This window comes from Toxoplasma gondii, chromosome IX (assembly GCF_000006565.2).
Source record: "Toxoplasma gondii ME49 chromosome IX, whole genome shotgun sequence".
Lineage (NCBI taxonomy): Eukaryota > Apicomplexa > Conoidasida > Eucoccidiorida > Sarcocystidae > Toxoplasma > Toxoplasma gondii.
The window spans coordinates 4,925,238-4,948,407 of NC_031477.1; the positions used below are offsets into that span (position 1 = coordinate 4,925,238).

Below are 23,170 nucleotides of genomic sequence, written 5' to 3' on the forward strand. Positions count from 1 at the left end.
ACGATCACCTTTTTATGTTCAGAAAACAGGCCATTCTGCGATAGTACGTGAATCGTCAGGGGGAAGCAAAGAACTAAATGTTATCAGAACGTTTAAGACAACTGGAATGTATCACTGCGGCTTCGAGACCTGACGCATTAAGAATCAATCTGTCTCTCGATGGGTCGACAGTGAATAGCAATTCCTTATCTTAGACCATCCACCGCATGATGAAACTTTTGTGAATTCAATTCACAGTTGGTTGTAAACGGCGTCTGAACCATATGAATAGCGATGTACACTTTGGCATGACTTAACAACCAATACGGGGCGGATATTTTAAATGTGTTCGCCACAAAAATGAATCCGTGAGAGTTGATCATAACGTAGCAGCAACATTACGTGCACCAGCAATGTCTGCCGTTGAAACCTAAAACGCACTCAATCACCGAGTGGCGTTAATACCCGTCTTACAGAAGTGCCTTGCTCTCTGCTTGAAAATAATAGTATTGATGCACCGGATTGTTTACGGTTATCACGGTAGGAACTTGATCGGACGTACATCGAAAGATCAACGGTGACAGCGACATGGGTGCCAGAATCAATTCCGCTTCACCATCCGCTCTACGGCAATGTATGGCTTCGTTCCGTCGTCTCGGTTCTGAACACAGCGTATCCTCTGACTTTTTTGCTAAGCCATTTTACTCGAGTATTGCACTGTTCTCTCTAGACCGTCGTTAAACATTTCCGCTACTCTGTTTGTTCTCATATGTCTACCAGAAAAGTTGTAGGAAAGACGCGCTGCAAAGGCACAACGTAGCGGAACAACAGTACCAACGTACATGATTTCTGTGGTAACCTGCTCCCCCACGACCGTTCTTATGCGACAGCAACCAACGTGTCAGAGTAACGAGTAACACACAGTTGAGCATAACTCAATATGCTCATTGAACCGCCATAAACGGCAACCGCCACGACAGTGAGGAAAAAACCCCAATGCGTATGACACGGTACAACCCTGCAAATGTCGAGGAAAGCAAAGAGGCGACGAAAAAAACTGCATACGGCAGATCAACAGATAATCGCTTCCGCAACCAGAATCCGCTGAAAACTCTGTGCCTGATTTGCAACGCAAAAGGCGAGAAATCACTTGGCTGCTAGACTCATGTGCCGAATTCCTTTCAGCGGCCCTTGACCCCAAGAATGACTGTCCGCGTTTTCCATACAATCGTCAGTTGATGACAATTTTCTGGAATAAGCTCGTCGGATCCAGAGTCAACTCTCCCGTGTAGGCCAGGCCAACAACGAAGAGTGCAGGAATGACGCCGTAGTGAAAAAGGGGTTGAATGGTGCGATCCCATTGCCGCCCCAGCCAACCGTACGCCTACCGAAACCACCACACACGAAAACTCAGCGCGTTACCATCACAAATGATGCGGTACATTTGTTTGTGGATACGGTCGGTCACGTGTTGAAGTTATGTTAATGCACGGCTAAGGCCGATCACCGCGTGCAGTTCAAACAAGCATATTCCCTGTAACATTGAGCAATATGTTCTGTGGCCTGATGCTGTGTATTTAGACGCAGCACGTATTGTTGAGAAATGCAGTAGAATCGACGACGCGTATGTTCTCGAAACACAGAAGCATGATGCGTCACTCACTTGTCGGCAAGAGACGCAGCTTCTTTTGCTGACACTTTGCCCTTCACACTGCGATAAACGACGCCTCCAGTGATGTGTAAGCAAATGAATCAGGCGTGAAACACAAAAAGCGCAAACGATATCATACGCCAAAGGCATGCGTAATCCAGTGTCGACCCTCATATACTACACAGAATTTGAGTGGTGCGAAACCGACCGCGCGACAGTGGTTCACATTTCTACTGAAATCGCGTCAGTCGCACACTAAAAACTATACAAAAAACGCCTCCCAACATTCACTGCTTCTTTTTGGTGAATGGAGCATCTCAAGCTCCTTACGCTTACCGCGTCAACGGTCGTGAAACAATGACTCAAAACCTGGCCCATTTTGCCTCTTCGACGGATGCGCACAAAATCAGGACGTGATGGCTGCTTGAACTGCAGTCGTCTCAAAAAAACACTCAAAAAGTATGGATAGTGTCTTTTTCTGTGGATGGTCTCGAAGGCATTCCGTCCACCCATATAACGAAACGTCAGCAGATTCCACCGACGTTTACACCAGGCAGGTGGACAGCATTCGTCTGAAAAGGACCGCGGAAGAACAGCTGCAAGTCCACCAACTGACTAAATGAACAACTCCCAAATTCTGATAATGGATTGGAAAAGTTGACACACACAGGCGACGCAAATTCCTTTTCTGAATAATGACTAGCAACGACCGAACACACCAACTGCGGGGTACGCCCTGCGATACAGTAGGCAGAAAACACCCAGAGACCCCTCGTTCACATGAAAAAAACGAAGCGCCGAAGTACGTTTTCTACTGCAGCGCAAATACAGATCGCAAATCGAAAAACGCGGTTGCAGCTCTGCATCAGCTACACGAAATCCGCCAAAACAGCAAGCAACGGTATCGTCCCGAGGGGGCACTGCAACAGTAACGAACTGAGCCTCACAAAGGAGAACCGGCACAACACGCACAAAATTTCGGCTGTACGTCGTTGTGAGAACTGAATTCGTAATGAAACGGCACCGCGCTGTGAAGAAGCGAACATAGCGGCACTTGGCATCACGGGGTGAGACCGTATCAAACTCCGTCTCCAGTTGCTCTTTCGAGAGCACAGATTACGGAAATGAGCATAACAGATAAAAGAGAGAATTTCCTGAAAAAACGGCCCTTTAGCTGAGCATCTCTCTTGGAGTACGTTTTTACAGCTGAGCCCCACAAGTGCTAGAAGGCGAGACAAACGGTTGATAGCAAGGGACCGGGGCTGGCGCATTTGAAGTTTATCATGGAAGACGATTCGCATGCACCCGGAGCATGCAACGGCATTTCTGGGGAGGTGGGCATAAATGTGATGCTATATAACCCGCAGCCTGAAATGGTTACATTTGGGTCACCAGCAACAGAAGTGAATGATGACCGAACGCCGTTTCCCATTAAGCTTGTGGGTTTGCACGTAGGGCCGGCAGTGTAGTGCTTCCACAAATTGCTGTTGGGGAAGGATGACACGGCGGCGGCGAGAGAGCAGCCGTCAAAGGCAGCGCCCAGCATCTGGCCGCGACTACTACCTGTATTCTAGCAAGAAACACGCCCGGTTTTCCCTCTAGTCATATGTCATGCCGCGAACGGCGGTTACAGCTCCTTTTCTGTGTGCACGTTCAGCCACAAACACGGAAGCGGCACCTTCTACGGTTCCGCTTCCAGTTCTTGCTCGGGTACCGCAACTGTCTTGGGCTGAGTTTCATGCGGCGTAAGGCTCTCTCCCCATCGCGTGACACTTTGCAGTAACTAAGCGTGTTATTTGGCCTTTTTCCTGTTTATGGAAACCATGGAATATTTGGCGGCATAACTTTCTTGGCAATAATGTTGGTGAGCATGCACGGGTGGGATCTGGCACTCCCTGTCTCAACCGCTGGTGAAGTTGACTTTGCCGGGATTCAGGGTGACATCAGCAGACACTGCAACAATTTTCCCGTTCGCGCTACCCTGAAAAGAGAAATCCATGGAGGCATGCAAGTGTAGATCGATATAGCATATAACAGACCCGTGCTACCGGACTGTCTAGAAAATCCCGGGTAATTATTGGTTGTGTTGGATTTCTGGAACCCTTCAGACACGAAGGCGACACTACCAGCTCATCGCGATTCTATCGTTTTCATGTACGCTTGTACTGGGAAATCGAAAGGAAATTCATCACAGATTCGTTTGTCCAAAAAATGTGTCTGCGTCAATGCATTCCTTCTGAAATATCTCTCGTGTCAGATTGATATTAGCAAGCTCAGCAATCACATGTATGCGGTCTTGATGGTTTCAGAAAAGGAAACAGATAGAAGTGAAGAATGGACACTGGCACATTTTTCGCCTTTTCCCTCAATCAGTTCAGCTTTCTCTTTTCTTGTGAGGAATGTCGAACGGGTATTTCTAAAAAGCACAAGCGAATATCTCCAGAGTTAATATACGACGAGAGCTTTTTGGGACAGAACATGAAAAGTCTCTGATGGAACTGAGATTATTCCAACACTGACAGGGGGGAAGGGTGTTGAGGTGGCATTATGTTCATAAAGATGTTTCTGATTTATGAAAAGCCAATCTTCGTATGGAACAACCCTTCCTGTGAACCGTCCAGCAACAAGTGGCGTGTTTTCCATCGGTCCGGGACTCGCTCTGACCGATAGTCTGTTGCTACATTTTACTTCGGACCTTGTGAGTGCCCATTCAGTCAGCGATTCGCACGCTGTTCCGCAGTAGAATTCCCCACATTAAAGAGGAATGAATGCAGTTACGACATTGCCAACGGTAGCCGGCAGTTTGCGCCATTGCGGTGTATCAAGTTCTTTTGGTAAAGTCTTTTTAGTAAACTCCGGAAAAGTCGGCCGAACCTCGTCAGTAGGAGTCTCATAAAAGATATGACGACTCGCTTATAGATTCTCCTGTCGTCCGCAATCGTGAGGAAGGCATCCGTTATTACGAGCGTGTGTAAGGCATTCCACTGAAGTCGATCATGGTCACGCGCATTGCCAGTGCCATGGCTGCACGTACAGATGCATACAGTGGCGTAACTGAGATGTTTGGATTTCGTGGTGGGCACACGCGAGCAGGTTTAAATTCTTCCATCAACAAGGGGCACGCGACGAGGCATGAAGGTGCTGTGGCCCCTTGTAGTGACCAGCTCGCGGGACCTGCATGTGGTACGGAAGCAGAATACCATGTACCTGCCGTCATATCCGCGCAAACAAGGAACAAAACGTAAATGACTGTTGGAATCGCGTAGCTCTTTGTGGCTGTTCAACCAGAGACACTACATGCTGCTGTTGTCTAGAGGTAAGGGCGGACCTGTAGTCGTAGCCTGCACCACAGTACAAATAATTCAAATTATAGTTTGAGTAGTTGGGTCCGACAGATAGATTGAAATTTGAGATCGGAAAATTTAGACAAATGCCATGCAGATTCCAAATGGCCACAGTGCCCCAAGCAAACAGACCGGCTTGCCACACAGGGCATCCTACGCTGGTAGGACGGTGGGGTCCTTAGATGTGCCATGCTCATTTGAATTGTTCCTGGAAAGGCGTTTTTCGACTGTTTCGGTTTACGCTGATGTTGTCGTGGTTGAGTTGCTAGTGAAACACACACTTGGGATTGCAACAGTCTTTACGAGCGTGTGGCCACCACAAACTCAGAAAAAGGCCTGTGTCAAATCGATGACGGTGGACCGATCGGGTATTCGTAAAAGGTCGGAACCTGTAAGCAGTGAAACCCTTCTTCATGTCGCGTAGCGGGAAAAAGGTGGACGCCTTTGCTTGCTCGCTTTCGCTTTCAGGAGGCGACGCAGTGCCGGGACGGCGGCAGCACCAGCGTGTTTCCTCTGTCTCCGCTCCCAACCACGAAGACTCAGGTTGCCTTGGCCGCGGAGACGGCGCGCGTCGTTAACCACCCACAAATAAAAGCGACACAGAGAATCTTTTAGCTGCTGGATGCTGCCGAAAAGTCGACAGCACATGTTCACAGCCAAAAACCACTGTGGTTGGGCGTTGCCTTGAAAAGGGTTGCTCGTTCTCGACGACCGTCGGAACCCGGTACACAAGCTGTGCCTGCGGAGACATTAATGTTCTTAGAACACGGTGGTCAATCTGGTAGATCCACAGCTACAGAAAATATTTGTCTTCTCAAATTTGTCCAACTGTGGTGGCAGCAGGACCATGTTGCATATCTTTCAGGGATTGTCGCTTGATCGCTGCTCAAGAGAGAGAAAGTGTGTGCACAGTGTCCACCACATCGACCGTCGATTCCACGTGGGCTACAATGCAGTATGCAGTCGCTTCGATTGCAGAGATGAAAATGCATTGTCTGATCAAAAGGCATTGACAGATAATTGTCAAAGCCCTGCAGAGATCAGCCTTTTGGTTGTTGGTATTCTTTGATCTACTGTTCTATTCATCTGATGAAGCACGTACGCGTTGTGGTTTGAGGCGAACACGTTCAGGAGAGGTGTGATAGATGAACAATTAGGCTTCTTGCACAAGCGGGAGACCCGCCCACGGCATGGCAGACCTATCCCAGGGAAGAGTCTCAGTCTGCTCAGGTGAGAGGGTCACCCCGTCCGCCCGAACCGTCGTATGGAGGTTGTATTGCTTCATTTCATTGACGTTTCACTGCCCCCCCACCTCAGAATTCCTTCGTGGACTACTCGATTCTTCATCTGTGGAGAAGCGAGATGTTCACGTGATGTCCCCGTGGTAACGATCAGAAAGAGGCATTTCGACACTTGCCCACCATGCACGTGCACAAAGCTCGTCCACCCATAGCATTCTTCGCGAAGCCTGGTTCTGTTCTCTCCACCAAGTCCACTCGCCAACTATCCATTGGTGCACCCAACCGGGCCCCCGAGATAGGGCTTCCTGCACAGAGCGGCAATCCCCGGTTGGTTTCAGAGAGGCCATCCTTGGCATCTTACAGGAATTGCCCTTTCAGGGCAGTTTCAGTGCACCAGTAGAGAATTTTGGAGCAACTGGTATCTTTCTTTGTTGCACTGATACACAACGCAGTCTCAACCCTGAGGAGGACTCCATTAAGCACCAAATCCAGCGATTCGCCGTTGACATCACACGTCCAAACGGTGTCGCTAAGAGAATTGTCTCATCTCCTTGTCGACGAGCGTCTCGTTCCCCTGCGCTCTTTCCTTTCCCCCTCCTTACGTCTCTCCAGACAGCGGCATCGGAAACCGGCAGATCAGTCATTTCAGACCCGACTCCTATGAGGAGTGTGTCGACCATCAACAAGCAGCAAAGAGCAAAGTCACACAGGGATGTTACTGCTTCACGCTTACGCAGCAAGCTTGTGTCACGGACGCCTGGCTCATCGCTGACAGCTCACCACTATCAGGTGTCCTCCCAGTCTGCGGGAGATTCTGAGAAGTCGCCACCTTTCTTGTGTTACCCTGATATCGATATGTATCTCCCGGGGGAGCAGAGCCGCTCAGCTTCCCTTGCTGGCCCTTCGCCGTCTCTTGCGGAGAGACCAGTCGAACTGGGGTTGCCGGATGCAGACCCCAATGCTGTTCCTGGAATTAGGGGAACTCGTTCTTCTTTGTCCCTTCCACTGCCGTCACGATACTCGCACCTTGAACCTACTCTTGCCTACCACGGGGACGTCGCCGCAGCTGAAGCCGCCGCCAACGCTGCACTTGCAGTGGCAGAAGCGGCTGCTGAAGAAGCATCCGCAGCAGCAGCAGAAGCCGAAGCCGCTGCAAATGTTGCAGAGGAGGAGGCAGCAGCTGAAGAGGCAGCCGCAGCTGCGGCTCAACATGCCTTTGCCGCTGCGGCAGCAGGGTTGGACCCGGCAACGGCGGCTGCAACGGCAGCGGCAGCCGCTGCTGCCTCTGTAGGAGACGATCCAGCACTTGCTGCAGCTGCAGCCGCAGCTGCTGCCGCGGCGGCCGCCGCGGCGTACGGGGGCATTAGCTCCATGCCACCAGATCTTCAGCGAAAACAACAAATGCAACCCCGGTATGGGCAACAGTCTCAGCAGGTCTTCAGGAACAAAGAAATTCGCAACAGTGGTGCACTCCCCTCACAAGTAGAGATTACCAATTCAAAGGAAACTGGATGTCGAGATTCGTGTATGGCTGTCGGCCATGTGTGCGTTTCGCCGACAACGTTGAGTCAGCAGCAGAGCGCATGCAGAGAAATGAACTTGGAAGGCCACAGTGACGATGTAGAGGAGGACAGTCCAGAATATCAAAACGAAGACGAGCAAAACGCAGAGCTGCGCCCTTGGCATGTGCAGCAAGCGAAATTTCTCAAGGAATGTCAAGCACAATTCGAAGAGCAACGGGACCAATTGCGCTTGCAGAAGGAGCAACACGAGCAACTCCTTGAGCGACATCGGCAGGCTCACGAGCAGATACGAGCGGTACTCGCTGACGTACGAGTTGTACAAGGTAATGTGGAACAACAACAGTTGCAGCTTAGGCAGCAAACAGAACAAACCGCATCGGTAGTGGCTGCTGCTGCACAGGCTGCTGAAGAAGCGAGCGAAAAAGCAGCGGCTGCCGCAGCAGCTGCCGCGGCGACAGCGGCCGCCGCGGAGTCTATCAAAACGAGGACAGCGGCAGCGGGCTGCAACCACGCCATTGACGCTCATAAAGGAGAGCATGTGGCGCGCGACAAGGCTCGGCATGACCCAGAAAATCCGGATCCCATTATTTGTAGACTTCTGTCTCTTCTGGCAGCCGAGAAAGAAATTGGTGAGTTAAGTGAAACACGCACGCATTTCACAGAACTGTGCCAGCGAGAGCAGAAAGGTGAGGTGGTGTGCATGGTAGCCTGTTTTGCACATTAGTACGGTGATGACATTTCAGTCGGGCACACGGCTCCGTTTTCTCACAGATGCATTTCACCCCCCCGAGGCGCTTATCGATGACGATGAAAGGTCAGACCTTGGATCGTACGTTCAACTGCTCTTAGCCGACGAAGATGACGACGGAGTGTGCATGCGGACGAGTACACGTACCGATTTCCTTTCAAAACAAGCGCGACAGCAGACCGAACTCAACGGTGGTAGTCGTCAATTCAGACGGTGGAAAGAAATCGGGAAACTGACAGAGGCGCAGACGGATATGCCTGTGGCATCCCCCATCCCACTGCACCGGCCGTCTCGACGCGCACAACCTTGCCGCGGTTGTACCTGTTGGGCTCTGTGCTGGTGAGACAACATCTAAACATCATTACCGTGTTGCAGACAACGGAAAACAGCACAGAACACTGTTAATTGATTCCGTTAAAGAGGCGAGCGTTTCGCCTACTCTTGTCGAAATGTTTTTCAAGCTAGATCATCTTAATGTGGTGCAACTACACTACTGAGGGCCATCTTAATCAAAGGCACTGGAGCGTCTATTTGATGGCAGGAGTCAACCCCGTCATACATCCGTTCGTCGAATGCATGGATTCGGAGGTGCATTTCGGTTCTAACATTATCTTGACTCCTTCTGTAACATCTTCGACTGACCGAAATCATGGTTTGAGTAACGTTCGTAGTTCGTCTGTATTATTGCTACTTTGTTTAAACAACGAGGAAACAGTGTCACAACCAAAGGCCAGTCGTGCTTACCGGATGTAGATGGAAATTTTTTCCTGCATGGACACTAATCTCCATGTTCCAGAAGAACCCGTTTCTACGAATTGTCTTTGACACGGAGCATATTAAGATATTCGAGTAGTACGGTGTCGGCGCGAGTCAGTTTGTTTCTGTTACTAGCAGCCGAAGCTGCAGCGCTCTTGGATCTTCTTCAGTAACCTCCTAAAAATAGGTGGACTATGCGAGAGCGGAGAATGCACACCAGGGCAAGCGCATATTGGTTGTCAGTGGTCCACTAATTGCCATCCGATCTGTATGCGTGCATCTTGTAGTTTCATCTGGCATACGTGTCGACACGTTATGTCTGCTATGTTGTTGCCTGAATACAGGTTGATGGGTATGGTCGCAGCCGCGACAACAGTCGTGCTGCCTCTTTTCTTTCCAGAACTTCTGCTTGCCCTGCCCATCTACTTTTGGGCACTGGCACTGGCTGCAATGCTCCTTCTCTTCTCTTTTTTCTGGGGAGCAGGCAAGTGACCTGTCACGTGCCACAAGCACAGTGCTGAAGATGATTTTAGTGGGCAGGGCAAACGTTTCAATGAAGAATTCCACCTAGCGCTGTTAACCACCTCCGAAGGAGTGTACTAGTCACCACAGGAACTTGTTGCTATTGTTATGCTCCATGCGCGTTTGATTGTTGTGTTTTTCGAGAATAGGCGAGCTCATCGTTTTGACCTTTGAGGCTGAAAAAACGAGTCGTCGAGGTGCAAAGACACCTTCCGGAAACGTGTTCCGCAAATGCTGTAAGTCATTCCGCAAATGCTGTAAGTCACTGAAGACAGTCAAGATTGCAGATGTAGGTCAAGAAGGCGATGCAATGATACCCTAGTAGCAACTCAAACACGGCAACTAGACAAGTGGCAAACAAGAATTTTGCCAGAACAATGCTTCAACACAATCCCTCCGATGCTGACTGTGCGTGCATTTCCACAGTACACCCAGGTGGAACATCCACTGTGGCGTGCTTAACGGGCCTTTTGCTGCTGCACTCCGCAGCTGAAAGAATAGTCACAGCCATGGCTGTCGGAGCCACCGCAGCTGCCGCGGTTCCTCAAGTTTTCTGGTGGTGCAGCATTATGCTTCGGCTTGGGCTTGTGGCGTCAGTAGAGGTTAGTGTCCTTGCGTATTTACCAGCCAAATGAAGTCAAATAGCGGGGAATTACAGATCTTGTGCCTGCGTGCAAAAGTGCGTGCCGCAGTTCAGTTTTGCTCAACTGGCGCGCGTACACGTCTACATTACAACACACACAGCGTAAGATCCGTTTATATTTTGTGGCAGCATCATGACTAAAGGGAGCGGCGCATCTGAAACTTGTTGCCTACAAGTTACATTAGGCTCTTCCAACATTTCCACCATCGCTGCTGTTACCAAATTTCGTACATGAAGGGGCGATTGACAAACTGTGAACGTCGGCTTATGAGAAGCTTGCGCAAGCTTTTTCATTGTTGCGCTTGCCCCAGTCCCTTTGTCCAGCTTGCTGACTGTTCGGTGACGCAACAAGGAGCCGCATTGTCATTCATATTGCACTCCGTTTCATTTCTTGTCTTGTATGAATGCGCTACTCTGCTTTCGATGCCGACTCACTCACTTGCTGGTACTTGCGCTAGTGCCTGACAGCATCGCATTGACTGACCACCTCCTGCCAACCTGATAAACAGTGAATGGCTGTTGCCTATCTGCCTTACACCGTTGAAGTCATTTTTAGCTGATTACCTCGTCGACACCCCGTACTTGTCATCTGGCCAATATGCATACATATAGGTGTCTTAGGGGCTTCGGGTTCCATTTGACGAAGCCATCTACAGATTCGGTGCTCTCGTGTACCACCCCTGTGTCCTTATTGCAGTATTTGCTCCGCCAACTCGTTCTATCGCTCATTTTCTTACATCTATTGGCTTCGAGAGCATCCCTTTTGGTCGGAACAACACTCCGATTGACTGCATTTGCTCGCCTAGTTCCCTCCCTTTCAGCGATGAATATGCGATGCAAAGCGCAAGGTGATAGCGCGCACAAGCCTCTTGATCCAGAGTGCAATACGAGCCCACAGAAGGAGAGGCCTGCTGAGCGATGTCACTCGACAATACGGCGCAAAGACAGACGGGGCCTGTATGGCCTCCCTTTCGACCCCATCCTCCCTCTCTTTCCCCCTCCCAAGCATCTTACGCGGTTCATCGATGATGCCGAAGGTTCAGATACACAGAAGCTGTCTTTCATTGATTCCCTGCGTGTTCGGGTAGCGCCGGAGGAACGACAAGAAACAACCGCAAAGAAGGCTGCTACTACAGAAGAAAAAAACGCAGTGTCTGTTTCGTCTCATTCTCGTCCGGCGGATATCTGCAGAAGCGAGGTCACAACAATAGTTCCACGGAACAGGCCATCCTGGTGTCCTGCCTGCTTCAGCGTGTGCCTGAAAGGAAGACGCGGGAAGCGGAATGGTGCTCTCTCGTTGGTTAGTATACAAGACACACGATGTACGGATGCAACGGCGCTAAGCCAAGCCCCCAATGAATCGGCTCTTTCGTCCAACGCGTTTCTTGCCCCGTCCACCACCGGTGTAACTTCTGCGGTAGAAACTGTCGGCGAAGGAAGCTGCGCTACATGCACTCCCTCCGGTGTTGCTGTAAGACCACAAGCGAAGCTCCCCATAGTAGACTGTCACAGGCGTCTACAACAGTCTAACCGGCTCGATGCGCCGGGCTTCTCAGTTATGCAGCTGCCGCCTCCTCAGTTGTCTGGTCAATGGCGTCGCTCGGCTCTCAACAAGACTTCAGAGGGTCATCACCTTTCGCGTCTTCCTCCATTTCTTTCAAGTGACGCCGAAGGTCTGTCGCGGGTGCAGGCCGACCCATCAGCTGTTGCTTTTCGTCAGATTCCAACAATTGGAGTCAGGCTTGCAAGTCCTCGACACCAGCAGCAAGATGCATGCCCTGGCTCCGAAAGCGACTCCGGTCGTTCAGCTGTGTGGAAGTCATGTGTCGATGCCAGCAAAAGACCACACACACAAGCGGATCAGACTGATGATTTAGCCACCATGATGCGCAGTTCTGATTCGAAAATATATCTTCTTCCTCCGCCAGCGTTGGGGCCATCTGGTGAGTCATGGGAAAGTAGGCCGTCAGGCCGGCTGTGTGGCTCTGGTGCAAGCACATCGTACAGCTTAGCAAGCAATTTAGTTTCGTCCGATCGGCGAGAAGGCACTTCCTGCAGCGACCACGCCGACGGCAGAGGTGGACAACATGGAAACTGTAGCATTCAACAACCTATCTCACCAGTCAGCTCCACTCAGCGCGCTGGTGGCATGACAGAGATGAGCGGGGACCGAACTGTGCAGCAACTCGAAAAAACCCGGAGGCACTCCACCCGGCATATGTCGGCTGCTCACCGTTTCGTACACCACGACATTGATGGTTTCGCTGTGTCTGAGACCCCAAGCAGCAGCGGGACTCATGCGAGGTTCGAAGACAGCATCGACACAAAGCATGCATCATATGCATCCAACACAACCAACGAAGAAGACGATATGGAGAGGCGAGCGACAGAAAAAGCAACGCTCATTTACACCTTCACTCATGGATCTACATTCCCTTGTTCCCCGAAACTCAATATAAGTGATGGCGGAGTAAGCAGTCCGACCAGTACCAGCCGTAGCAGTGGTGGTGCCTGCATAATTGTCCAAAACACAGACCAACAAAAACGAAGGTTATGCCACTCGAGGAGCCACACTAATAGTGGCAGCGACGTCTGCGTGAGTTCTGACTTGCGTATTACGGTCAGTTCGGACAATGGAAGCCTTAACAACGGAGCCAGTCGCTGCTCTAGACCTACGTCTTTTTTTCGATGTGCGCAGCGCATCGCAAAGTTTACATTTGAGAGGTGGCCAGGCCTGTCGTTGACCATGAAAAGTCGAAGACTCCCAGCCAGTCTTTTTTGGAGAAGGCCTCTCCGTTTCAATCCGAACGCAGCGCTTACGCCAAAAGCTTCCCAGCTGTCTGAGGACTGTACGATCGGCCACGGAAACTGCGTGTCAGCACAAGTCAATTCCATGGAAGAATATCCTGCAAATGCAATCAAGCATTACATTAGAGTGCCTCTTCGTCAAGACAGTCCCCGATCTATCTGCAATGGTCTGTCACCTATCCCAGCACACTTCGATGCCTCACGCTGCCCGGACCTTTCCAGGACGTCGGAAAACGGAGGCACTTTCGTCACAACACTACCGACAAAGTCAGCGGTCGCCACTGACCAAGAGAGAGGCGGAATCGACTATGCTGATGACCAACGTGACGCAGAACAAGAAGGCACCTCGTCAGGGTCTGTTAGCCTGCCTGATGCAAGTGACTCAGGTGATGATGATGATCGGCGCCTTTCCTGGTCTTCGGCATTGCCGCTGTGGAACTGCACACTCCACGAGACATTCGCGCGAGGTCATGAAACGTCAGATCCTACACATTCAACAAGTCATCATCAACTACATCCTCAACCAAGCGAGCCTGGAAGGCTCTCTGCGCCATCAATGACGAGAGTTACTGAGCTTTTTCCGGATGGGCCTGGCCCCGCTTGCAGGTCTACCCACGGAAACACCTTGAACCGAGTTCGGCCTTCTTTCAGTGATCACAGTCTCGTTTCGGTGCAGTCCTTAGACTGTGTAGGCAACGACGCGAATGACAGTCCGTTGTCATCTCTCTCTTCCAATTCCAGCATACACTCAGCGGTCGACGTGCTAGAACCCGATACTCTTGTCACACGGATAAGGAGCCGTGCTTTGCACTCCAGTAATAGGATACTCACTCCCAGTTGGACAGGTCATTATGGAAGTGGACAAGGCACATGGGAAACTTCTGCGTCATCTGTTTCTTTTGTAATTGACACAGAGGGTCGTAAACCATCAGGAGACAAAGCTAATGTTGACAGTAGCAGCTTTAGCTCTTCCTGGTCTGCCGATCTCCAGCAGCCACTGCACTTCACCGAGCGGCGTCACGAGAGTTGCGCTGAAAAAAGAATACCGACGAACCCGTCAGCAGAAATACGTGAACCTTCCTCTTCTTCCAGTGGAGGATTTTCTAGAAAAGGCATGGCAATTGCTTCCCTTCAGGAGCAAATAGCTGCTACAAACCTACGACAGGATATCGAGGAGCGTAAGATGGTGTCATCTTCTGTAAGATCTACTGAGGCTTCTGTAATTCCTCAAGATTTTGACCGTCGCCGCGTTGGGAATGCAGACAAACACTCTGGGGAAATTTGCAAATACCTGGTGGATCCGAAAGAATTTACCGCTCCGATTTTGCGGGGGAGGGTCGACCAGGGTCAACTTCGACATAAACCGCTGGTCTCGGACCTCCGGGGGCACGGTGCTAGGCAGCAGAGGGCATCAACTTTGTGCAGCAAGGTGGATGCTTCGCAGGCAGGCACCTTCGATCCTCGGCGGAGTCAGCTGGAAAGTGGCATTTTCACTCTTTATCGGATGCACTGTTTCCTACGATTCCAGCGGCACATCGTACTTCACGTGGGCGGCAGCACTCGACTGATCCAGACTACGCGTGAGCTTCACTATGCTGCAATTTCGCTATTCGACGAGCTTCTTCAGTTTCACCGAATACAGCAATGCGCACAGAAACAAAAGCCCTGTGAGGAGCCATCGCTACTGTCTGGTTGTGATGTGTCCACCTTGACACCCATATCTACACCTGCAGAGCGAAATAGAAGCAGCAGGCATTTCTGCGGCGACAGTGACAACGGTGGATGTTTCGGAATGACCCCCCTTGATGCATTCAGTGCAATTCCCGTGCACCGAAGGACCTCTGCAGCGGCGGCTGCGGCTGCAGCTATGCGACAGAGTCAGAATTATTCTACTGGAATATGTTCGGATACTGGCAACACCGTGAAGCAGGGACACCACCAACATGTGGTTGACGAAGAGAGGACCTGGAGTGTAGGACGAAGTCGGGAACAGTGGGGAATCTGTAGGCAGGACCATCGAGCGGTTGATCATTCAGCAATGCTCCATCGATCCAAAAGCCCTCAAAAACACGTCCCACGTTTTGCTGAGGAGGCTCTACATTTCGCTTCACCGACTGAGTGTCGCTCCGTGGCATTCACGACAACAATAGAATGCCTTCGGCAATCGGTCCAGCTACCTCGTGACCGGGAGGCAAGCCATTTCTTTAGGAGAGAAGTGATTGAGGGGCCGCTTCTCAGCGCTCAATGTCGCCCTCTTTTTACAGAAGACCCACGACTAATATGGAGATCCTCACGTGAGTGTCATCCCCCCCGGGCAATCCAAGACGGTTACAAAGAGGTCCACGATGTCGAAAGGCACAACCCACTCTCGGGAATAGCACTACAATCTGAGAGAACAAATCACAACAGAGGAAGCCTCTCACGGAGAAAAAATTGGAAGGTTGATGCCGGCCGAGGTACTGGCAAAATACCATCGCCATCGCAGGACTGCCAGGAGGCTAACTGCCGCATCTACGAAGAAGTGTCTGCATCACAGGAGAAGGTAGACGGGCAATTGCCCGAGCATAGGTCCTCTGAAGACACGGTTACACCAGGGCGACCGCCTGAAGGTCTTTCTTCATCTCTGTTCTGCCAACGCATCCTTGGTCGCGCACCCAAGACGGTCCCGCGACTTGTGCTTGATGTTGCAACGAGGGAAACACCTGATGCGTCCAGCGGGTGGACACCATTCTTCTTTACAGGGCCAAATGCAGGTAATGAAGCTCCCACTATCGTCTGTGACGTCCTGAAGCCGCTGCATCACACAGTCCATGAACATCTGATAAGAGATGAGCGAGCAAACTTGTCACAAACAGCAAATCGACTTGGCATCGGTCAACCTATGCTTGCCACGCAATTGTCCTTCACTGTATCAATGGTTACCTGCCTTATCAGTTCAGAAAGTGGGAAGCGTGTTCAACATTTGCGTTCCGACACTAATCACAGCCAACTCTCAACGCCTTCTTGCAGCACTGTTACTTTCAGTGCTGCCCAGCAAATGTCACAGCCTTTTGACGGGATACCTCGTGTGAGTCAGTCGGGCACTGACTATCAAAATCCGGAAGTCAAGACATTGAGCTGCAAGGGGGAGATGAAGACGACAGCAGACGTTCGACATATCGGCAGATGCTGGTTTCCATACGTTCGAAATGAGTTCTTCCGTCCTTGGTTGCGAATCCCGTTTATTCTCGATGAATCCAGGAGTCACACGCGGACGTGGCCATCCCCGACTGATGTTCTTCTAAGATCGGGGTCGCTGTCAGCTATATTGAAGAAAGAAAAAGAAAGAAGCCGCCAGACATATGAATGTCTGCTATTTTATCGACTATACCTGCACGTGAAGTAATGAAAAGCATTTGTCTCTGGCGAAGGGACGCAGTATACTAGCGAGGCAATGTCCTGGGCATCTTGATGTGGGACCGCCGTATCGTGATTTCTGGTCTTTGTCGCCCTTTTGCTGGTGGAACACATCGATACAGCTTACGGCTGTACTTCCTTATCTTTGTCCCAATGTACTGTTTTCTGCACAGGAACGTGTCTGTTGCCGGTACCTTCGACATCTCAGTCTTCCAACGCACAAAAACGTAAGAACGACTCCTCTTTGAGTCGCCCTCAGGTGGCCTACCGCTTGGCAGCGATAAATTTTCCTTGTTCGCAATTTTCTGTTGCAAGCCTATGCCACTCGATTAAGCGCGGGAGTGGTAACAATGAGCAGGCACCGTCTCTGCTGGAATCTTTGTCTAAGCAAGACAATGGAGTCACGTCACGTCTGCCACAGCAGAGGCGCGCCCCGGGTAGGTTCCGAACACCGCTGATGAAGAAGATAGGCGAGTTCGAAACGCCGTGCTCCCCCGCTTCTTTATCCTCTAGCCGCGGTGAAGGAGACGCTGGCAATTCTCATACAGGTGCCGGATTCTTGCCGTTTTCTTCCGGGGCCAACCGGTTTGTGAAGCATATAAATTGGCCAGTGTCAGCAGATCCAGGGACCAATGCTCGGAGACACTGCACCATTTTGGGTGGCTCCGAAAAAAACCAAATCCGTGCTTCGTCACCGACAAGTCATCATGGTTGCTTCGAGATTGGTACTGAAGGACACCGCGAGACTGTCGCTGCGTGCCGCTACGCCTGGCAAGATGAGACGATACATGTCGGAAACGCATATAACGTGGAGTCTCAAGCTTTTCGTCCGCAGTCGGGCGTCCTGGTCGCTGCCAAAGAGGTAGGCCTGCAAGCCGACTCTGCTTCCGCAAGCAAGTGCAAGCGTTCGTTAACCAATGACGCTATCGGCATTTGCTCACACGCGATTCAGCATTTTTGCCCCTATCATCCACCGCTTCTTTCGATTGCAGCGTGAAATTTTTCCTGCCTGGCCGGACTGTCGTCAGTGTAACGACATCCACCTGGCCACTCACATTACTCAGTACCTTAAAACGGTGCCATCAAGGGATTCAGGATTGTCCACTCGAAGACCCTTCGATCGATGTGCTCGCAACATACATTTATCGGTGCGTTTGCCGCAGGCTCAGATAAGTTCAGAGCGGGGAGACAACTTCATGGAGGGCCTATCGAAGCAAATAAAGCAACTGCAATCCTGCAGAAGAGCATCAAGGTTTGTTCGCAGAACCGAATCTGGGCAAAGCAGCCGACGGTGTAATTCTACTGCAGACGTACCTCGGCGTGAGGACTACGAGAGACCTGTCAACAAATCGATAAGTACACTGATGTCTTTTCAGCCTCAAAAAGAGCTCTTCGTCGGGATGGATGACTTTGACCAACAGCAGGCCGACGATATGCCAGACACGGTTAAGAAGGCCACCCATGTACTTGAGTATCCTGAGTTTGCATTTGGCGACGTGTCGCAAGAAAATATTTTTTCGGGCGTCGCTTGGACGCGTGAGGATCTTCCGCTTGTAGGCTTGACGTGGACAGAACCAGCGGAAAGAGCGTACGCAGAGATATTTAAGGTTCCATCGACTCGTGAATCGCCATCGGAACCGTCGGAACCACGGCGTATGCTGGTGCAGGAGAGGGAAGAAATCCAGCATGTCAAAATGCTGAATGCGGGTGACGGAGCAGCCCCTGTCAGGGCACACATTGAACGCAGTGGTGACTTCAGTGACCGCTGTTTTTGGTTGAGACAACCCAGCCGCTTAAAACGATCTCTGAGTGGAAACAATCCTTCCGTCAACTACGAGCCGTCATGCAGCAGGAAGTGGCTACAGAGGCATGAACAGACTCTTTCCTGCTGCCACAGTGAGACTGACGGCGGGGCTCTTGATTTCACTTCGGGCAACGGCAGTCACTGTCACCGTAGTTCTTTTCAGAGTTTGCCAGGCTGGCGTTTGACCAAGAACTTCAGCAGGGTTTCTCACGTTTCTGACCAGAGACTAGAAGACTCTGCAATTAATGTCAACGTCAGTGGCAAGCTGGTATCGAAGCCAGAGAGTATGTGCTGGGCGCAAATGACAGGTGGCACACTCGACTGCCTGGAAGGCCTCCACATCATCAATCAAATCGGTGATGGCAGTGACGAGGAAGAGGGGGACTCAGTCCACTCACAAAATTCAATGGAGGAGGACTGCGTTTGTTTGCTCCCAGTCGTACCTCTTGAATTCGCTGATGCTGGCCAGCACAGCAGCACCCCCGCTCGACCCTCTGTGGATTACAGAGCACCGAGACGGTATAGTCTGCCCGCATCTTCGCAGTATGGGCGACTCAAGAGTCTCGTGCATCCACGGTCAGCGGTGCCCTCGTCCGAGACAGCTTGCAGCTCACTCCGTCGAGCACCAGATGAGCCTCAAACGATCACAGGATGTTCAGATGGTCGTTGTCATGTGGACGAAATGCTTGCAGCGAACGAACCCTCTAACGAGGTTCTCCGGCTCGAACATTTCTTCTACTTTATGAGTTACGAAGACGCAAGGCTGTTGTTTGCTACGATCGATTACGATGGTGAGCAAGGGGATTGAGGCGTCACTGCAATATACCAGCTTCGGAATTAGACCACCGCACTCTCAAGCTCGCACAGACGACACCACCTATTGTAGGGGAGGACCTAAAGGGATGTGATAAGATCGATTGACCAGCTCTGCGGGATTCAGACGCCACCAACACAGATTGGAAAACGTCATGCAACTTTTCAAGTATGATTATTCCTCCCAGGACAGGGTTTCGTAACGCGCGAGCAGTTTACGCGGTCCCTTCAGGATCTTCATCGGGATGTCTGGCGATACCGCGCTGCTGATGAAGTGAGTGAATGTGGCTGACAGTCTTCTACGCTGTAGCATCATTTGAGTAAAGGGTTTTCCCTTTATTGCATCAGATGCACGGGAATCGACTACGTCGCCATTTGTCTTGAAGACGGCAGCGGGCGCAGCTCCGTGGTAATACTACCCCTCGTTACACAACTAGCCGTCTGAGTCTTGTAGTTGTCAATGGTCGATGCCCTTGACGGGGCAAATGCACAGTGTGGGTGTCTGCTAAATATCAGTGAGCCGGGTTCCATGTCCGAAGAGCATGAATAATCAGAGTATTCCGGTGGGGCCTCCTAAGCAGAGTCATACCGATGCGAACTTGAATAGCGTGCTGTAGGCATTTGTCATCCATGCGTGTTTCACTGTCTCTACCATGCCCTACTTCTGATTGATACTGGGTATGCTTTAGGTGAATTCGCAAATTCTCCATCGCATCCACCTCTTGCTTGCTTTGATCACGGCTCCAGCGGCTTGCCTTCTGGCATTGTTCCTGTTCCAAACGTTTTTGACCTTCTGCGTCGCTGCTGCTGTGGCTATCATTTACCTAGCCACCATCGCATTCGCCGGTATGTTTTACCATAGACCTTTAATACAGATCACTTCTGCTTCATATCTTGACACGTTATTTCCTCCATTGTCGCTGTTGCGGTGTTGGCTACGCTACTGGGCGGCGGTCTCGCTAGCGATGAACGCCGGGAGTGACTTCATAAAATTGGCGCCATCAAAGCATGCGTAAAAGACGACACGTTATTTTCATGGTGACGCCTTTTCGAAGCTTTTGTTTTGTGTGACTGTGCTGACAAATTCGCCTGACTCAGCTGTGAATGTTTCGCGCTCCATAACTTGCTGGCAATGGACGAGTAGCTCGCAATGAACAATAACGGAACAGGAAACTCCAGGAGGAAACGTTGTGCTCTTTCCCGTGTCCTCAGCCCCTCGTGTGTACCGCTTCACAGCTGTATGGCATTTTCTTGGGTTGCAACATCCAATTGATCTTGGTGATTTCGTGGAGCTCCTCCTTCCAGCTGGAAACGAGGCTTCTTCGTCTGCTTCCCGAACTGCTGCCGCGGCGGCGGAGGTTGCCGCCGCCGCCGCAGCAGCCGCTACAGCGAGTGTCGCAGTCTCCCGTGAAGGCAAGAAGTGTCCTGACGATCTGGAGACCGGCGCTGGAGGACATGAAAGGGCCATGTACGTGGACGGAGAGAATGGTGATGAACAGCCCGGCATGGCTTGCATCGCGGCTGCACCTACTGCAGTCTTTCGGGGTCGATGTGTAAAGATTGGCCTACGAGAAGTTGTTCTGCGCACGCTTGAAGAAAACCGTGAAGTTGTAGGTATATGAGCAACTTGCGACATATCGTTAGACGTCTAAGGGGTGCCGTCTTTCAGCCAAACAAAGGAATTCGAATATCGGGCGCTATATGTCGAAACGAGCCCCGAACGCGCTGGGGTGGCGAGGGCCTGGCATCGGCCTTTCGTCAACAGATTTAGCCGTTTCTTGCGTTCAGGACGGTCAAATTCATCCGAACACCTGTCTTGGTCTGCCTGCAGCTTCGTCTACCTACGGTGGATGTGGCTCGTTGCCGAGTGCGTAATTTCTCCCGATCTGCATCACCAGCACATGTGTCACTGCAGCTGCATGTTTTTGGGCGGCCGGGTCACCCAGCGAACGTGTCCCTTCTCGCACAACTCCAGGTAAAAGTCGGGGAGGCAAAGGGGAGCCATAGTTGGGCAAAAAGACATATTAGTTCTCACTGGTGGTCCAGCACCCCAGCCAGAGCCCCTCCTGTAACTATGAATGGCCATATCTTGCCCGCTGCAGGAAGGATCTAAGCTGTGCAACGCTGGAAGTTGAGGTACCCGCACCGAGTGAAAAGTGTATTATACTCAACACGTCTCTCAGCAGATAATCGACTCAATAGGCAATCACTGCGGCTTTAAAACGTCAAATATCTCTCTAGAGTATCCGAGTCCCCCCGATACGTCAAGAGTGTAGACCACCGATTTGCTGTCGGAGATCATGGGCTCACGAATGCTATGATTGTACCTGTGAATCATGATGGACACTATACATTCCTGCAGCTGTTCCTTGACCGGGCAGGGACCGCTGTGCCGCTAACTCCTGCACGGGCAAATTCACTGGTGACGTATCGGGCGAAACAATATTTTGCTTCGGAGAGAGTTACGGAATACACCATGTTTGACGACAAAGATCGGCTGGTGAACCCTGCGCCGGTGTGACTTTACTGAACGTTGTTGCACCTCGTTCTTGATGGTTGGGACAACGCACACTACTAGTGCTGGTTTACTCTCTCCATTATTTGCGGCTTCAGAACTGTGTAGTAACAACGGGAGGTGAACGCTGCACCCGTATTGCGCACATTGACGTCATGACGAATCTACCACCAGATTAATGGGAAGCACTGAAGTCAATTTGATAGCGCCAGTATTAAGAGAAATTCCGCCATCCGACTGAGGCCGATGACCCGGTTTCGTGCTGCACTCTGAGTTGTTACCAAAGCAACCGAGATCCTCAAGGTATCTAGTCCACGGTATCCGCTCGCTTACAGTTACCCAAGTGTGTTCTGGGACACGTTAAGCCCTTCGAAAACGAGTACTGTTGTGTTGTGGCACTGCCTTGGGAGCCCCTTCGCACCACATTTCCAGGGCAAACAGAGCTGTAAACATCATGTGGAAATGTCTCTTCCACTTCAACTCAGCGAGCGCTCGTAGCCTTCTGCGAGTTGCACCCCGAAGACTGGCGTCTCCCTCTTCCATTGGCAGCAGTGCGGGCCAAGCGCAGCGTTCCCGGAGGTGGCTTTCTGGTGAGCGGTTGGCGTCAACATTAGTATCATTGACTTTAGCGCCGTCATGTAGCATGCCGTGTCTCAAATTTGCAACCGCAGAACCCAATTACGTCATAGTCACCCCGTGAGACCAGTAGCTACCACGCCATCAGTCGCACGCAGTAGCTCTTCGGGCACAACTATACACGGGTGACCGGCTCCACTTCTCTTTTGCTCTCCCTAGCTTTCGTACGTGACAGGTTGAAGTGAATCTCTCGCACCGCTTATCTTGGGACCATGTGACGAGGATTCGGCGAGCGCGGCAAATCGTGTGCTGGTAAGTAGGAAGTGGCGTACTCTGCAGGCGTCTCGTTGACACAAATGTGCATGAAGATGAGTCATCATCATGATTGTGAGGTAGCTACATGCCAGTCACTCGGATGTCTCTGGCACTGGCGGTACGAACGGTGTTTCCTATTTGACTATCATCTTCCCGATCGGCACATCGAGAAACGTTCTAGCAGAATGGTGGTGCCTTGTTTTTGTGGGCAACGACGTATGTGTGTATTCTGGGAGGCCATCCCCGCCGTATGGACCGACGCGAATTTGAGTTTGCGCCTATCCAAATTCGTTACCTACAGGACTCTATCTCAACTATTTGGTACCAGTGTTGAACTTTTACCCAATACAGCTCCACAGATGCAGGCCATGATGATGGCCGCGAACGACTGCCCCGTCAGCAGTATAACGTCTTCTACAAGCAGGGGAGGCCGATGAGGACTGTTCTAATCTGAGGAAGTTCAGGAAGAACGAGGGGTTTTCGCCCAGACAGTGAAAACTGAAGAGAGCGGTTATGAATTTTTTGAGTTTCTTCTA

The 23,170-nt window shown here is 51.1% G+C and overlaps 3 protein-coding genes across 3 annotated transcripts; 2 read left to right on the forward strand and 1 right to left on the reverse strand.

The window, feature by feature from the left end:
- Positions 1 to 51: 51 nt before the first annotated feature.
- TGME49_210255 (hypothetical protein) lies at positions 52 to 2,809 on the reverse strand. Its single transcript, XM_018779495.1, has 2 exons — positions 1,967 to 2,809; positions 52 to 1,363 (listed from the first exon to the last, which is right to left on the reverse strand). The coding sequence occupies exons 1-2, from the start codon at positions 2,141 to 2,143 to the stop codon at positions 1,211 to 1,213; spliced, it is 330 nt and encodes a 109-aa protein (XP_018636511.1). The 5' UTR covers positions 2,144 to 2,809; the 3' UTR covers positions 52 to 1,210.
- A 4,066-nt stretch (positions 2,810 to 6,875) lies between these two features.
- Positions 6,876 to 17,608, forward strand: TGME49_210245 (hypothetical protein; the record flags this gene model as incomplete). Its single annotated transcript, XM_018779494.1, has 7 exons — positions 6,876 to 8,367; positions 8,510 to 8,825; positions 9,587 to 9,730; positions 9,909 to 10,000; positions 10,191 to 10,366; positions 11,105 to 15,968; positions 16,785 to 17,608. 7 exons carry the CDS (start codon positions 6,876 to 6,878, stop codon positions 17,606 to 17,608), a joined length of 7,908 nt encoding a protein of 2,635 aa, XP_018636512.1.
- Positions 17,609 to 17,845: 237 nt separating this feature from the next.
- TGME49_210235 (hypothetical protein) lies at positions 17,846 to 23,071 on the forward strand (the record flags this gene model as incomplete). Its single annotated transcript, XM_018779493.1, has 8 exons — positions 17,846 to 19,206; positions 19,417 to 19,502; positions 19,918 to 20,074; positions 20,441 to 20,838; positions 21,060 to 21,203; positions 22,229 to 22,333; positions 22,555 to 22,631; positions 22,936 to 23,071. Exons 1-8 carry the CDS (start codon positions 17,976 to 17,978, stop codon positions 23,069 to 23,071), a joined length of 2,334 nt encoding a protein of 777 aa, XP_018636513.1. The 5' UTR covers positions 17,846 to 17,975.
- Positions 23,072 to 23,170: the final 99 nt, after the last annotated feature.